This window comes from Ichthyophthirius multifiliis (assembly GCF_000220395.1).
Source record: "Ichthyophthirius multifiliis unplaced genomic scaffold scaff_1120509250309, whole genome shotgun sequence".
NCBI classification, from domain to species: Eukaryota; Ciliophora; class Oligohymenophorea; order Hymenostomatida; genus Ichthyophthirius; species Ichthyophthirius multifiliis.
Window position 1 is genome coordinate 1 of NW_004086869.1, and position 15,947 is coordinate 15,947.

General features: G+C 16.2%; 3 protein-coding genes across 3 annotated transcripts, besides 44 other annotated features; 1 reads left to right on the forward strand and 2 right to left on the reverse strand. All coding sequences in view use genetic code 6, as the record gives it.

The window, feature by feature from the left end:
* Window positions 1–222: 222 nt before the first annotated feature.
* Window positions 223–274: a microsatellite.
* Window positions 275–1,297: 1,023 nt separating this feature from the next.
* Window positions 1,298–1,347: a microsatellite.
* Window positions 1,318–1,348: a microsatellite.
* Window positions 1,349–2,209: 861 nt separating this feature from the next.
* Window positions 2,210–2,278: a microsatellite.
* A 158-nt stretch (window positions 2,279–2,436) lies between these two features.
* Window positions 2,437–2,527: a microsatellite.
* Window positions 2,447–2,526: a microsatellite.
* Window positions 2,528–2,555: 28 nt separating the features above from the next.
* IMG5_064750 (ubiquitin carboxyl-terminal hydrolase family protein, putative) lies at window positions 2,556–5,185 on the reverse strand (the record flags this gene model as incomplete). The annotated part of the gene is made up of 4 exons (XM_004036919.1): window positions 2,556–3,376; window positions 3,441–3,793; window positions 3,881–4,317; window positions 4,460–5,185. The coding sequence occupies 4 exons, from the start codon at window positions 5,183–5,185 to the stop codon at window positions 2,556–2,558; spliced, it is 2,337 nt and encodes a 778-aa protein (XP_004036967.1).
* Window positions 3,807–3,877: a microsatellite.
* Window positions 4,347–4,452: a microsatellite.
* A 219-nt stretch (window positions 5,186–5,404) lies between the features above and the next one.
* Window positions 5,405–5,457: a microsatellite.
* Window positions 5,405–5,462: a microsatellite.
* Window positions 5,405–5,491: a microsatellite.
* Window positions 5,407–5,460: a microsatellite.
* Window positions 5,411–5,476: a microsatellite.
* Window positions 5,492–6,087: 596 nt separating the features above from the next.
* Window positions 6,088–6,189: a microsatellite.
* Window positions 6,093–6,188: a microsatellite.
* Window positions 6,104–6,204: a microsatellite.
* Window positions 6,104–6,205: a microsatellite.
* Window positions 6,206–6,265: 60 nt separating this feature from the next.
* Window positions 6,266–6,305: a microsatellite.
* Window positions 6,266–6,309: a microsatellite.
* Window positions 6,310–6,352: 43 nt separating this feature from the next.
* Window positions 6,353–6,432: a microsatellite.
* A 19-nt stretch (window positions 6,433–6,451) lies between these two features.
* Window positions 6,452–6,484: a microsatellite.
* A 31-nt stretch (window positions 6,485–6,515) lies between these two features.
* Window positions 6,516–6,546: a microsatellite.
* A 132-nt stretch (window positions 6,547–6,678) lies between these two features.
* Window positions 6,679–6,750: a microsatellite.
* A 155-nt stretch (window positions 6,751–6,905) lies between these two features.
* On the forward strand, window positions 6,906–10,362 carry IMG5_064760 (nonsense-mediated mRNA decay protein, putative; the record flags this gene model as incomplete). The annotated part of the gene is made up of 4 exons (XM_004036920.1): window positions 6,906–8,522; window positions 8,607–8,738; window positions 8,946–10,018; window positions 10,170–10,362. The coding sequence occupies 4 exons, from the start codon at window positions 6,906–6,908 to the stop codon at window positions 10,360–10,362; spliced, it is 3,015 nt and encodes a 1,004-aa protein (XP_004036968.1).
* Window positions 8,885–8,931: a microsatellite.
* Window positions 9,845–9,897: a microsatellite.
* Window positions 10,039–10,124: a microsatellite.
* A 158-nt stretch (window positions 10,363–10,520) lies between the features above and the next one.
* Window positions 10,521–10,596: a microsatellite.
* Window positions 10,537–10,599: a microsatellite.
* Window positions 10,595–10,639: a microsatellite.
* A 616-nt stretch (window positions 10,640–11,255) lies between these two features.
* Window positions 11,256–11,289: a microsatellite.
* A 743-nt stretch (window positions 11,290–12,032) lies between these two features.
* Window positions 12,033–12,166: a microsatellite.
* Window positions 12,074–12,166: a microsatellite.
* Window positions 12,088–12,168: a microsatellite.
* Window positions 12,169–12,340: 172 nt separating this feature from the next.
* On the reverse strand, window positions 12,341–15,152 carry IMG5_064770 (protein kinase domain protein; the record flags this gene model as incomplete). The annotated part of the gene is made up of 5 exons (XM_004036921.1): window positions 12,341–12,624; window positions 13,453–13,528; window positions 13,908–14,401; window positions 14,590–14,890; window positions 15,000–15,152. The coding sequence occupies 5 exons, from the start codon at window positions 15,150–15,152 to the stop codon at window positions 12,341–12,343; spliced, it is 1,308 nt and encodes a 435-aa protein (XP_004036969.1).
* Window positions 13,355–13,394: a microsatellite.
* Window positions 14,450–14,565: a microsatellite.
* Window positions 14,887–14,961: a microsatellite.
* Window positions 14,920–14,969: a microsatellite.
* Window positions 14,921–14,969: a microsatellite.
* Window positions 14,922–14,969: a microsatellite.
* Window positions 15,153–15,377: 225 nt separating the features above from the next.
* Window positions 15,378–15,428: a microsatellite.
* Window positions 15,417–15,498: a microsatellite.
* Window positions 15,417–15,521: a microsatellite.
* Window positions 15,420–15,521: a microsatellite.
* Window positions 15,436–15,515: a microsatellite.
* Window positions 15,522–15,947: the final 426 nt, after the last annotated feature.

Consider the following 15,947-nt stretch of genomic DNA (forward strand, 5'->3'; position numbering starts at 1 on the left):
TTTTTTTTTATTTCTTTAACTATATTATTTTTTATATTTTTGAATGTTTTTATTAAGTTTTAATTCTTATTTCTTACATAATATAGTTTTTTTTATATATTTTCATTATTCATTATTATTATTATTAATAGTATTTTTATTTCTAAATAATTAAATGAATTTTTTTATTGTCTGAAAATTTATATATATATGAATAACAAGTATAATAATTAAAATAAAAACTTTATAATTTTATTTCTTTTTTATATATTTTTTTTTTTTTATGATTATATTTTAAAAAATCAACTTTTTACTTAAAATGCATCCTTTTAAAAAATTTGTACATAATATTCAAAAAAAAATTTATTTATATAAAAAAGAAGAATAAAAACATATTTGAATTTTTTAAGAAATAATTATTTAAGATTTATTTTTATTGGAGATTTTGATATTGTATCTTTTTGTGAAAATTATTATCCTATTTTTCATATTAAAATAAAAGTAGAAGAAAAATATATATTTTTATATTTTTAAAAATATAAAATTATGCATATATATATTTATATATTAATCCAAAATAAATAAAATAATATAGCATTTTATTTTATAATGTAAATTTATTAATATCTGTATTGAGGTATTGAGAGTTTTTATAATTTTTATAAAAATCAAAGTATATAAAAAATATTTTTATTTATTTAACTGGATAAAATTAATTAAATTTTCATTTTTCGACTTCTTTTAATAATGTATATTTGATAAATTTCTATTATTGATTTAAATTTTAATTTATATATAATTTTTGAAATTTTCTTTTTATTTGAAAATGCATTTGATGTTGTCGTTTTTTTAATTTTTTATTTTTAAAAATGATAATTTAAAGGAGATTTTTTTGAGATAGAAAAGACCAGAATTATTATTTGATATTTTTATTATATTAAAAATTAATATAGATATATACTCTTTATAATTATTTTATATAAAAATATTATAGATTTAGTTATTTTTTTATAATAAGTAAAGTAAAAAAAGTTAGATAATATTTATATTTAATAGAGGATATTTATTTAATTTCATTTTATTAAAGTTAAAAATTCTTTTCCGTTTATTATATTTTAAATTAGAATTGCCTATTTAGATAATAATCATTAAAATAAAAAAATGCCTGAATTTATTTAATTATAGTGGAAAAAATTAGAAATTAGTTTAATCCTCAAAAAAAGTACTTATAACTAGATTTTTATTAATTAATTTTTAAATTTAATTTAAATAATATAAATATTCATATTTTAAAATTTATTTAGTATTATTATTATTATTATTTTTTCTTAATTTTTATTTTTCTTTAATTTTTTTTTTTTAATTTTTTGTCATTCTATTTTTTAGATATAAAATTAAAAAAACATAAAATAATTTAAAAATTTCAAAGGTCATTTTGTAATGTAATTTCGAATATATTTTTTGCCTAAATAATAGTAATAACCTGTTTTATCTTATATTATATAAAATTTAGTCTTTAGTATTGATAAATTAATATTGTAAGTTAAGTCTAATAAATTATCTATATTTTTTAATTTACTAATTATATTTTAATTGAAAATGAGCTTTTGGATTTAAATACATATTTTGTAAAACTAAAAACATTTTGGTATATATATAAAAAAATATTATTTAAGGGTTCAAAAATTAATAAACTATTTTTTATTTGCAAAATTGATTTTTTCCTTCAATATTAATTTTTTATATACTTTTATATTAAATATTGATACTAATTTAATAAATTTTGTTTATAAATAATTAGAAAAATAAAATATATAAAGCTTATGTATAAAAATTTATAAAATACATTTTTAATTATTGTTATAAGATTTTGTAAGAATTTTAATTTGAAATAAATAAAATATAAAGAAAAATTCTTAAGGTTTTAGAATTAAATATAGTAAATAATATAAATGTAAAAAATATGAAAATATAAAATATTTATATATAGGTCTTATTATTTTCTTTTGAAATATAATTAATAAAATAAAAAAGAGTATATGAAAATAAAATAAAGCAAAAAAATTAATGATTTTTTTAAAAAAAAATATATTAAAAATTAAAAATATGATTATTTATAGTCATAATAATAATATTTCTTATGCAAATATATGTAAAATATATAAGAAAAGTTTCTAATTGGATTTTTAGTTAATCTTTATAATTATTTAATTATAAATTTCATGTAAATAAAAAAATATATAATTTTTAAAATTTTAATAAAAAAAATAATAAAATTTAAAATTTAATTTAAAAAAAAATTAAAAAAATATAGATTATATTGAAAAAAAAAATTATAAAAAAAATGTTAATATGGTATTAAATATTAAAATTAAAACAATTAAATGGAAAAAAAAATATAATAATATAAAATTTAAATATAAAAAGTTAAATGAAAAAGATTAAAAATATAAGATAATTATATAAAATATAAATATAAATATATATATATAAATATATATATATATATATATATATATATATATATATATATATTTAAATATATATTTATTTATTTTGATTTTGATTTTTTTTTTTCATTTTTTCTATCTTTCATAAAATAATATATATGATTCTTCACTACATATAATAGAATTATTTATTTTTTCAACATTAGAATCGTCAAATCTATACCAAAATCCTTCATTTTTAGCATAAGCTGTATAATGTCCAAACCCTAAGCTTCCATAATGATTTGTTACTGCATATAAATCATATATAAGATTTTCTTTATCATATTAATCATATAGAGTAAATGAAGATTTTTAAAATAAATTTTATTCTTAACTTTATTAGTTTTAATAATTTACATAAGGAGATTCTTTTTCTATGACATAAGGAGTCATATTTAAATTTTTTAATGGAAAATCAATTAATTTTGTTATTTTACTCTTTATAGTCCCAGCAGATGTTTTAAATCTTTTTAAATGGAATATTAATATATCTGGAGCTCTATATATAGTCATTTATTTGGTTGCTTTTTAGAATTTTTGGCACATATGGCAGTACCATTCATTATTTTTTTACAGCTTTTCAGGTTATTCAAATAATTTTAAACAATCATATATATTAACTTCGGTTTCTTATTTTATTTTTTCCTATTCATGTTATATTTAGTTTTCAATTTAATCTTAATTAGGCTTTTTTATTATATTAATTTTACTAAATTTATCAGCACAAACACTATTAAAAAATATTTCAAGTTTAAATATATGAGATTTATCAATATTCTTTTCTAATAATTATTAAATAGTTTAATTTTCATCATATTTTAATTCACAATTATTACATTATTCTTAATCACACCAGCTTTTTTTTTATATATATAAAATAATATTTATTTTTTATATACAAACATCTTTTAAATTATAAATCTTTAGGATTAGTATAAATTAAAATTCTATATGGTCTTTTTTCATCACATTAATTTAAAATAGTTTTTTCGTAAAGTTTTTGCAAGGATATATTTTATTCATTAGTTTATAAAATTAAAGACTTTAAGAATTAAAATATCTATAAATGAATTTATTTAAGGTTATCGTTTTAATTAACAACAAAAGGATGAACATAAGTGAGAGATTATTTAATATTTCTACCAATATATAAATTTTCGTCTTTATATTTATTAAATTCTAAAGGTAAAATTATATTGTTTAAAGATGATATATTAGAAGGAAATTCAATTAGAACAGATTTTTAATTTATATATTTTTACATTTTTCTTATTTCTTATAAAGGTTTATTTAAAGAATATATTTTATTTAATTAAGAAAAACTTTTTATTTAAGATATAATATATTATAATATATATATATATATATATATATACTTATATTTATTTTTATATTTATATATATATTACGTTAAACAACAAAATAATAGATTTTCTTTTAATAATTTATATTTTCTGCTTATAAAATCAATTAAATTTTCAACTTTTTCATTTTATTAAGCATCATAATAGTATTTATCTTCACATGAAAACTGTCTATTATTTGCAAAAAGGATATGTATACTTATAAACTTTATATTTTTATAAGGAATAGGTAAAGAACAAGATAAAAAAGGATCGAATGTGACTGACTCGTACATACATTAAGGGCATGTGACTTTAGATTTAAATTAGCCTTACATCAAATCTACAATAATACTCTAATTTCTTTTTATATGATTTAACCAGAATTCAAACGATACTATATTATCGTTTCTACCATCTGAATTAATTGGATATGTATTAACTTTATTTTTAACTCTATTTAAATCCTCATGTAATCCATCTAAAATAAAAGATAAAAATTCCTTATTAAAAAATATAAAAAATATTTATCTATATATATATATATAAAAAAAATTTATATATATATATATATATATATAAATATATATATATATATATATATATATATTTATATATTTATATTTTTATAAATATATTAAATACTTATGAATCATGTTATTAATTTCCACTAAACATGTATTATAGATCTGATATAACTAATTTTATTCCTATTGGATTAAAAATCTTGCTTTTTTTAATCCATAAAGCTTTTAATAATTGTGAATATTTTTTAGCTAATTTTCCTTATGTACCCAACGGATTAGTATGATTAATTTCTTATTTATATGTTTTATTAAAGAAAAATTAAGTAAGAATTTTCGTATTACTTAAGCATTATAAAGCACTATTCATAAAACAAGTATTTCCTAAATTAACTAAACCGCAAATTCCTTTAGCAGCATTTTATTTAAACTAGAAAATATTATCATTATGTAAAAAAGGACTTTCTACTTCTTCTATATCATCATCTGTATTATTTCGACTATCTTCATTATCACAAATTTTTATATGATAAGAAAAGTCTTTTAGTTTGCAAGTTTCAGAACAATATTTGACTTTTTTACATGTACAATCATATTTTAAAATTTTATAATGCCTACAAAAATTGCATTAAATTTCATTTTAGTCTTCTTCGTTTTCTATTTTGAAAAGCCAGTTTTATTTATTACGTTAAATTTCGATTATTAATATTTCATTTTATTCATCTATTTATAATTCTTCAATGGTTTAATCTGGACTATTTTCTAAAGATATTAAAGGGACTTATAATTTATATTTTTGAGGGTCTTTTTAGTATTCGGGATATTATTATATTAAAAATTCGCACATTTTTTATATAGGGAATTTTTCAGTTTATAATTTCCAGAGTTTTAGGTTATTTACATTTAATTAAAAAATTTAGGCTTTTTTTAGAATAGGGAGTAAATTAAATTTAAAGTCGTCAATTGTTTCTCCGGAAAAAATCATCTTTTTTTTATTTGTAGTTATATTGTTTCTTCTTTTAGGATTTTTTCGATTTTTTCTTAGTTTAGGAAAATTATTTAAATCTATATTTTTTTTATTATATTTTATTTTTATTTTTTATATTTTTTTTATTTTATTTTTTCATATCTTTTATATATTTTTCATTTATTTACTTGTTTGTAGTATATTTCTACAATTTTTTATTTCGCCTTTTTTAAGGATTTTCGTGGAATATTTATTACTTTGTAATGATTTTTTTAAAAAAATTATAGTATTTAATAATCGATTATAATATAGTCTATGTTTTCCTTTAAATATGGCTTTAGGATTATATTTTCACCATCTTCGGGATCTTCTGTAGGATAATAATCATCCGAATCAAATATTTTTTTATAAATTAAATCTTCATTTGCCTCTTCGATTTAAATTTTACCAAAATATTTAATGTCATAGGGTTTATTTGTTATTATATTTTAATAAGAAACATATTTTTGCCATTTTTTAAACCATTAATTTGACAAAAGAAAATATTCAGAGACTGCCGAGGAGTTAAATTTAGAATGAAATTTATCATTTAATTCTTTGAATATCTTAGCTTGATTAATTAAAGAGTTTTTAAATGAAAATTTATTTCTTCAATTTGAATTTCTTCTTCTTCTTAAAAAGATAATTAATCACTTTCAGTTGATTAAGAATATATTGAATTATTCATTTATATAATATATATATAATAAATTTAAATTATATCTATTATATTTACAAATTCGTATAAATAAATAGATAATATAAATATATACATATCTATATATATATAAATATATAGATATATATATATATAAATATATAAATATATATATATATACATATATTTATTTATATATATAATTAATTAATTTTTTATAAATAAAAAAATTATTATTTATTTATTTTTTAAAAAAAAAAAAAAATTATAATTTTAAATTTATTTAATTTTAATATTAATTTATTTATATGTATATTGTTCAATCTAAATAAAATTATTTTCATTTTTATATAAATATATTTAAATTTAAAATAATATATAATAAATACATTTTAAATATGAAAATAATATTATTAAACTATATTATAAAAATTTATTTCTAATTAAAATTTTATTTATTAATTATTTTTATATTTTAATTAATAAATTTATATTTTTTTTAGCAATATAAATTATAATTTTATATATATATAAATTTATATATCTTTTTTTTAATAAATAAATTTTAGCTAAATGAAAAAAAAATTATATATTTTATTTATAAAATATAAAAAAAAATTATTTTAGGAAATAAAAAAATAAAAAGAATATAAAGTAGACTAAAATTTATTTCATCTAAATAAAAAAATAAAATATATATATAATCTAATAAATCAAAACAAAGAAAACATTATATAATATATTAAATTTAACCTCAATCAAATTATTTATTATTATATTAAAAAAACCATAAAAAATAATTAATATATATATTATTTCCTAGAAAATATAAAAAAAAAACCAAAATAAATAAATAAATAAAAATACATATATATATATATAAAGAAAATAAAAAAAAAAAAAATGAACATAGACACAACCATACTAAACGCCATAAAATTATGCGTAAACCCCCAAAATCAACAAGAAATCGACCAAGGCCAATCCATATTAGAATAAGCAGTCAAAGAGCCCCAATATCTCCAAAAACTAATGATGATTGGGGACAACAATCAACTAGAAATTGATCATCGTCAATTTGCCATTGCCAACATAAAAACCACCATAAACAAATACTGGAAAAGGCCTAAAACCTCCGAACAAAAGGCTCCTCTTTAATTTTTTTTTTCCGAAGAAGATAAAAATATAGTCCGCGAAAACCTCCTTGACGCACAAATACGATCATCACAAAACCCTAAATTAATTAAAATATACACTAAAATAATCTACGATGTTTGCAAGTATGACTATCCCGAACACTGGCCTTCATTAGTTGACTAGACCCTCACTAAATTATCCATAAGTACAACCGAAAATGATATTTACGGCTGTCTAATGACTCTATAGTAAGTTTTCAACACTCTCCAATTCGAAACAAGTGAAAAAAGGAAAATTTTAGATATTATAATACCCCAAGTATTCTTTATTTACCAAGTTTTAATAGCCAAATTAATGCAAGTCTACTCCCCGGAGAATGCATATCTCCTAAAACCTATTCTTAAATCCTTTTATATGTGTATAAGTTTAGACCTTCCCACTTGTATATACTAACCTTTCGAATTATTAGGCTAATGGTTGAATTTTTTTAAGCTTCTAATAGATTCCGAAGTGCCTTAAAACCTCCAAGAATACACTAAAGATGATGAAATAATCCAATAAAGGGACAAACATCCTCTTTGGAAAAACAAAAAATGGGCCAGCCGTATAATAGTCAAAATCGAACTAAGATATGCGATTAATAATATTCTCATAGAAAAAGAAATATAAGCCTTAGTAATATATTTAAAAGACAACTTTTTGCCTATATTTCTCGATTCATTCCTAAACTATCTCTTTATTTCCCAAAAATAATTCGTAGGAACTTCATGTCTCCATTTTGCAATGAAATACATCATTAAATGTACCAAAAATGAGCTTCTTTTTGCTAAAATAAGGCCTCATATATCCAATATAATATACAACAGTATATTTCCTTTACTTCTCCTTTCTTAAAAGGACATTTCTCTTTTCCAAAATGACCCCCATGAATTTATTAGATAAGAGGACGATTTTCTTGGTTGCACTACTTTTCGCAATAATAAAGTCGTAGCTGCTGATTTCTTGATATCTTTGTTATAAAATGAATTCTTAGATTATAGAACTTTCGAGGAATTCTTCCTTTATTGTACATAATATATCGAAACAGGATAAAACCCAAAAAACACATCGTAAAACATAACTTTAGAAGTAAAAGATGGAATTTATTTCGCTTTAATATACTTAAATGAGGTTGTTCTTACCAAGCCAAATACGAAAAATTAAATTGAAGCATTCTTTTAGAAAAATATTATACCAGAATTACTAAACGTAAATACTCATGGAATTATAAAAGCAAGATGTTGCTAAATATTAGGAAAATACGGAAATATAGAATATAAAAATAACTAAAATATCATTAATGCAGTCATGGGAATCACTCAAAGTATGAAAGACTCAAATTTAGTAATAAGATTTAAAGCATCATTGGCACTAAGTTTGATTATTTAATAAAAAGAAGCTCATTAACTTATAAAAAATCATTTATAGTAAGTACTATAAATATACCTTAAAGTAATCGAAGAAATAGACAGTGAAGATCTTGTATCTTCATTAGAGGGTATAGTAGAATAATACCAAGATTCAATAGGTCCTTTTGCATATGATCTTTGCAATAATCTAGTAATAAATTTTAATAAAATAAAAAATAAAAACTAAGATAATGATGGAGAAAGTAGTTAAGCAGCAAGTGAATGTTTAGCAACTATATCTAAAATATTACAATCACATATATCTTAAGATTTATTATAAAACATAGAATAAGTAAAATATATATATATATATATATATATATATATATATATTTTATATATATTTATTTATTTATAGTTAATCCTGCCTATTATTAATAGTTGTCTTTCTGATGATTATTGTGATTTTTTAGATGAAGCATTAAATTTATTATAGTTATTATCTTTTAAAAATAATGTTATTTCTTAAAATTCTTAATTGTGGTTTTATTATCCTATTTTAATTTATATGTTAATCGGTAAAGATAATGTAGATCTTAAACAATTTGAAGGCAAAATTTCTTAAGCATAATTGAATTTACTTTAAAATTCTATATCTGGATGGGGTGAAGAATACTTATGTGATATTCTAAGTATTTTAAAGAATTTCATATAAAAAGGAGGTGAATATTTTCTTTCTGCCGTTGATTTTTTCAATACAAGCTTTATAGATTTAATGTTTGAGTTAATAAAATAAATATATATAAAATTAACTGAAAATGAAGATGAATAAAACGACGAAGATATACTTGATGAAACAAAGAATATAGTTTCTTTATTATATTGTCTTGTAGAAAACCATGTAGCTGATTAAAAAATATCTGGAAATATATTCAAATAAATAATATAAGTAACTATATAAAATTTAAATATAAATAAACTACCTATTGAAATACAAGTAGCAAATCTAGACACATTATCATTATGCTTTTTTTATAATGTATAAGAAACAATAATAGTATTAAATACATTTGGAAATAATATAATAAATCAATTATTTTAAAAAATCTTTTCTTTATTAAAATATTTCAAAACAGAATTTAATAAATAAAGATTATTGCTTGCTTTTTCTTCTATACTTGGACATTGTTAAGATTTACCTGAATTGAATTCTTTAGGAGATATATTGATTAAAGAATGTGTAAATTTAAGTACTAAAATAATAGAAATTAGATATGAAAATGAGTTTGAAAGTGATGATGAAGATGAAGATAAAATTAATAATAATAATAATAATAATAATAATAATAATAATAATAATAATAATAATACGAATTTATTAAAATAAAAATAAAATAGAAATGAAATAAATGTAAATGAATAGGATAGTTAAGAAGAAGAAAACGATGATATAGATTTTGATTTTTAAGATAGATATTAATATAATGAAAAGTAATTAATTATTATATAAAATATATAAAATAAATATAAATATATATATATTAATATATATATATATATATATATACATATTTATTTATATATATATCTATTATATTTTAAAAATTTATATATTTTTTATATATTATTTTTTTTATTGTAGTTATAATTGTCCTTTAGATTAATTTGATGAAATTTTATATTTAGAATAATAAATGATTAAAATTTCTAAATAAAATCCTTAATTTTATGCTTATTTATCAAATGCCCTAAACGAATAAGAAAAAATACAATTATAATAAAATATTTAATAAGCTAAAATAGATTAAGAAGAGTTCAATAAATGCAAATCATGACTTTAATAATAAAATTTTTTTTTTTTTGAATAATGTATTTATTATTTATAATTTTTAATTATATTTAATATTTATCTCGCATGTTTGTTTATAGTTTTATAATTATGTTAAAATAAAAAATTAATTTTGAAAAATTTAATATTTTTTTTTTATTTAAAATATATTAATGAAATATTTAAATATAATAATATATATATTTTATATATTTTTAAATATATAATTATATATACTTTATATTTATATTTTTTTATTTTTATTTATTTATATATTTATTTATACCACTATAAAAGAATTTTTTTTTTATATTAAAATAAAATTTATAATTTTTTTTTGTTATTAACTAAATAAATTTAAATAATTAATTAGTAATATATCAACACAAGAGAAAAAGTATAAAAATATTCTTTTTTTTTTTTTTTTATTTATATATGATTACATTTAATTCTTTAATATTTAGATATTTAGATAATATAATTTATTTAACTGCAATATTCGTATATTATAATTTTAAAATTATAGCCAATAATCGTAAATTCACAATGAAAATTTATATATTTAAGCAATTCATTAAAAAAAAAATATATATATATTATTTAAACTAAAATAAAGAAATTTTTATTTGTATTTAATCGAATGTTAAAAAATTAATTAAATATTTTACAAAATAATATTTATGATTAAATACATAGTTTATATAAAATGTATTAATATTATAAGGAATAATTTAATGTGCAATTTTATATTTCATAATTTTTACTAATATTTACTAATTTTTTTTTATTAATTCTATATGTGTGATAAAGTATTCTTAAAGATATTTAACACATTAAAGTTAAATAAAAAAAAAATTATAGATATATATAAATAAAAAAATATAAATAAATAATTTTATTTATATATATATATATAAATTTATATATATATATAAAAAATATTAATATTATTATTAATTTATATTTATATATATTTTTTAAAAAAGTTCATTTATGAATATTTTAAAATATTTGATTTATTATTTAAGTGAAAATTTTCTTTTATATCCTTAAAAAACACCTTAATAATCAAAGAAAAAATATATTCATCTATATTTATACAAATACATATAACTTATATTTTTTTTTTTTTTTTCATTATTTATTTATACAACAATATACTTAACAATTCTTTTTTATATAAATTCAAAAAATTGATATACTAATAAAAAATTTCTATATAAATTCATAGAAATTATTTCTTAAAACCAAATTTATTTTTTGTTCATATGATATCTATAATTTTAAATAAAAATCATTTAAAAATAAATTTAGTTAAAAATTTATATATTATATTATAGCCTTATTAGTTCAAATTTATATTATATAATCTTTTATCTGAATTAATTAAATATGAGAAAAAAACTTAAATAAAACATTATAAAAAATATTATATATTTTTAAAATAATGAAAGCTTTTTATAAATTTATGAAAAAAATATATATTATCTATAATATATAGACATTATTATTTTAATAATTTTAAAAAAACTTAGAAAATTCTAATAGAAATATAATTTTATTCATAATAAAGAATTTATAATATATATAAAAAAAAATTATTTAAAATAATATATATTTATTCCATAATATAGAATGTATAAAAAACTAAATTATAATTTATTTATAAAATAAAATATATATATTTATAAATATAAAAAAATAAAGATAAAAATTAAATATATATATACTGATATAATAAATAAATATTTATTTATTTAAATATATATATATAAATATTTATTTATAAATAAATAAATATATATATATATTTTTTTTCATATACATAAAATATTTTATATTTTTAAATATATAAAACATAATTAAAATATATTTTTATAATATAATTAAAAAAATAAAATAAACTTGTATATAAAAATTTTAATTCTTTTCTATTTAATATAATTTTTTTTTTTTTTCAAATAAAAATAATTAAACAATTTATATCAATCTAATTTCTCCAGAGTAAAAGCTCTATCCGGATATAGAACTTCTGTAATAAGTTTATATTTTTCATCTCTACAAAATGGGCAATTTTATATTTTTTCTGTTTAGCAATGACCATGCATAGGCTATCCACAACATGATGTATATTTTATATATCCTAAATTAACGCAACAAATAACACAAGGTATTCTATAACCATCTTCTAGTAATTTTTTATATTTAATTTTAGTTTCTTCACTCATATCATTTTCGGGTTTATTTTATGCGCTTTTTTATAAATTCCCTAATTTTTTAGATAAATTATTCTTTAAATAATTTAGATTTATTGGTATGAATGATAAATTATTAAGTTTTATGTATTATAATCTTAACAACTCTGTTATTTATATTGTATTTTACCTCTCACTAATCATATATGCATTCATTTATTTATAATCTCTAATATTCATTTCTACACCCCCATAATTTAATAATATATTCACACATTCATGTGATTTATAAATAGTAGAAACTATCAAAGGAGTCCATCCTTCACTTGTTTATATATTCATTATGTCTTTAAAATATATTGGATTCTTATCATATGCTAATAATATTAATAATTCTAAAATATTCGGTGCTTTAAAATGACACGCATAATGTAATGCAGTCCAATAATGTCCTGCTTCGGAAATTTCTTCATTTGGATCTATATCTTAGGCTATTATTATGTCTTTTACTTTTTATATATCGTTTGCTTTTATTGCTTAATACATTTGGTTTTTAATTGTATTTTTCTATTTTTAATATATTAGAAATGGGGTAGTGGCTTATAGTTGATTTCTTTACATCATCATCATTATTTTTTGATGTTTTTTTCTTTAGTTTTTTTATTTTTTTTATATAAAAATAATAATTTGTAATTATATATTTTTGTTTATATTTATTATATATGATATTTTTTTATACATAAAAAAAAAAATTCATAATTTTTTAAAAAATTAAAACATAATAAATTAATTTTTTTTTTTTGGATAAAATAAAAAAAAAAAAGTAAAATAAAATAAAATAAAAAATGCATATAATTAAAATAATAATCAATTGAAAAAAGTTCATTTAAAATAATTTTTACTATTTATATTATATTATCTCGACTTAGTATTCATTAAATACCTTTTCATAAGTCCTTTTTCAACAGCTTATTTTTCCTTAAAATATAAATAAAATAAAATAAATCGAAAAAAAAAAAAATACTTTATTCATATTTTCAACTGCTATTTAATTTAAACTTTAAATATATCTATCTTAAAATTATATTTTCGGTAAATTATTTCCTCTTGAAGTATCTTTTTAAGCAATCAATGACTATTTTCTATATATAGTCTAATTACATCTCAAAGGGATTTTATTTCTGGCTAAAATCCCTCCTCCTTATTAATACATAATATTGTGATTATTTTAAATGTACTCGAAGCTATTTTCATCATCTGAAAAAAGAATTTCTTGATTTTTAAATTTTTAAATTGTCATAATTCTATTCTCATTTTTAACACATTTTTTAATTAAAAATTACAAAAAAATCAATACCTTTATTTTATCTAACAAATTTTCCATATTTTAAATACGAATAATTTTTTCATTAAAGGTCATTGGAATTTCATCATTTAATCTTCTTGTAGTAAAGGGATGTTATAAAACTTGTATTGCAGAGTATCTTTCAGAAGGATTTAAAGCAAGTAGCTTTTCTAATAAATTTATTGAAATTTTATTTAAATATTCGGGGTATTTTATCTATTTTTTTTATATCAATTTATTCTTAAAACTTTCAGAACTGTCTTTCATACTATCATAAAATGGATGATTTCCACTATCAAGTAAATTATATAATATAATTCCACAGCTCCACAAATCTATCTATTTTGAATAAGCATAACTTGTAAAAAACTCAGGTGCCATATATAATAAAGTACCACATTATTTAGTTAACATACTCGAGCTCCAAAACGAAAAAGCTTAACTTAGTCCGAAGTCTGCAATTTTTATAGTTTAAAAGTCATTAATATTATCAATAAGTATATTTTCTATTTTTTATTAATTTTGTTAAAAAAATAAAAAAATACACAAATTTAATATATATAATTTTTATATTATATATATATATAAATATATATATATATATATATATATATATATATATATATATATATATATATATATATATATTACATATACATTTACATATATAATTTTTTTTTTAAAAAAAAAAAACCTGGTTTTAAATCTCTATGTACAATATTTTATGAATGTATATAAGCTAATCCTTCTATTATAGATTTAAAAATATGCGAGGCCTCACTTTAACTAAAATTTAAGTTTAATTTTTTCCTATTCATAATAAGTTCTTGTAAAGAACCTCCTTTTGCAAGTTCCATTCCAATAAGTATTTTTGAATTTGTTTCTACCAATTTTTTAAATTTGACTATGTTTGGATGATTTAGTCTGTGTAAAATTAAAGCTTCTTGTTTGATTTTTTATATGCTTTATTCTGACATGCGTTTTTTATTTATTATCTGTTTTTATTTATTTTATTATTCTATTCGTTTTTTTTATTATTTTTTTTTTTTGTTTTTTTGTTTTTTTTTCTTTTTTAAAAAAAAAAAAAAAAAACATATAAAGTACCTTTACTGCTATTTCCTCTTAACTGCTTATATCTAAAACTTGTATTACTTTTCCAAATGAACCTTAACCTAATTATTTTTTAGGTATAAAATATGTTGAAAAATTTTAAAATTTGCAATCTCCTTAGTTTAATTATTGTTCAAGTTATTCCATGTTTTTTTTATTTAATATTGAATTTTATTTCTTTTGGATTTTGATTTTTTAGGATTAAATTTATATAATGAATTGTAATATATAAACTTTTTTTTATATGAATGATTTTTTTTTTTGAATAAATATATATATTATAAATAATTATGTAAAATAATTAAATAGTTTTTTTTTTTTTTTTTGGCTTTATATTTTTTTGATGTGTATTCTATTTTTTTTTTTTTTAAAAAAAAAATAATGTTTTATAAATATAAAAAATTAATATTTTAAATATATAAATCAAATTTATAATATAAATATAAATATAAATATAAATATAAATATATATATATATATATATATATATATATATTTATATATATTATAAGATATTTTTTATATATTCGTTATTATATTAGATTATAAATCAATTAATATAAAAATGAGATAAAACATATTATTAATAAGATATTTTATATAAAAACTATAAAAATTATCAAAGAAAATATTAATATTATTATAAAATTATAATATAATATAAAATTAAATAAATTAAATTTAATTAAATTTTAAATTAAATAAAAATTTCGAATTTTTTTTTTTAAAAAAAAAATATAAAAAACTTATTTAAATATTTTTTTTATAAAAAAACTAAAATATACATACACTAATATAAATAAATAAATAAACCTTTTTTTTTTTATATTAAAAATATATTTTCTGAAATTTTTTTTTAAAAAAAAATAAAAAAAATAAAAATGAACACATTTGACAAAAAAAAAAACATTTCAAGAATTCCTTTAAGCTATTTTGATTAAT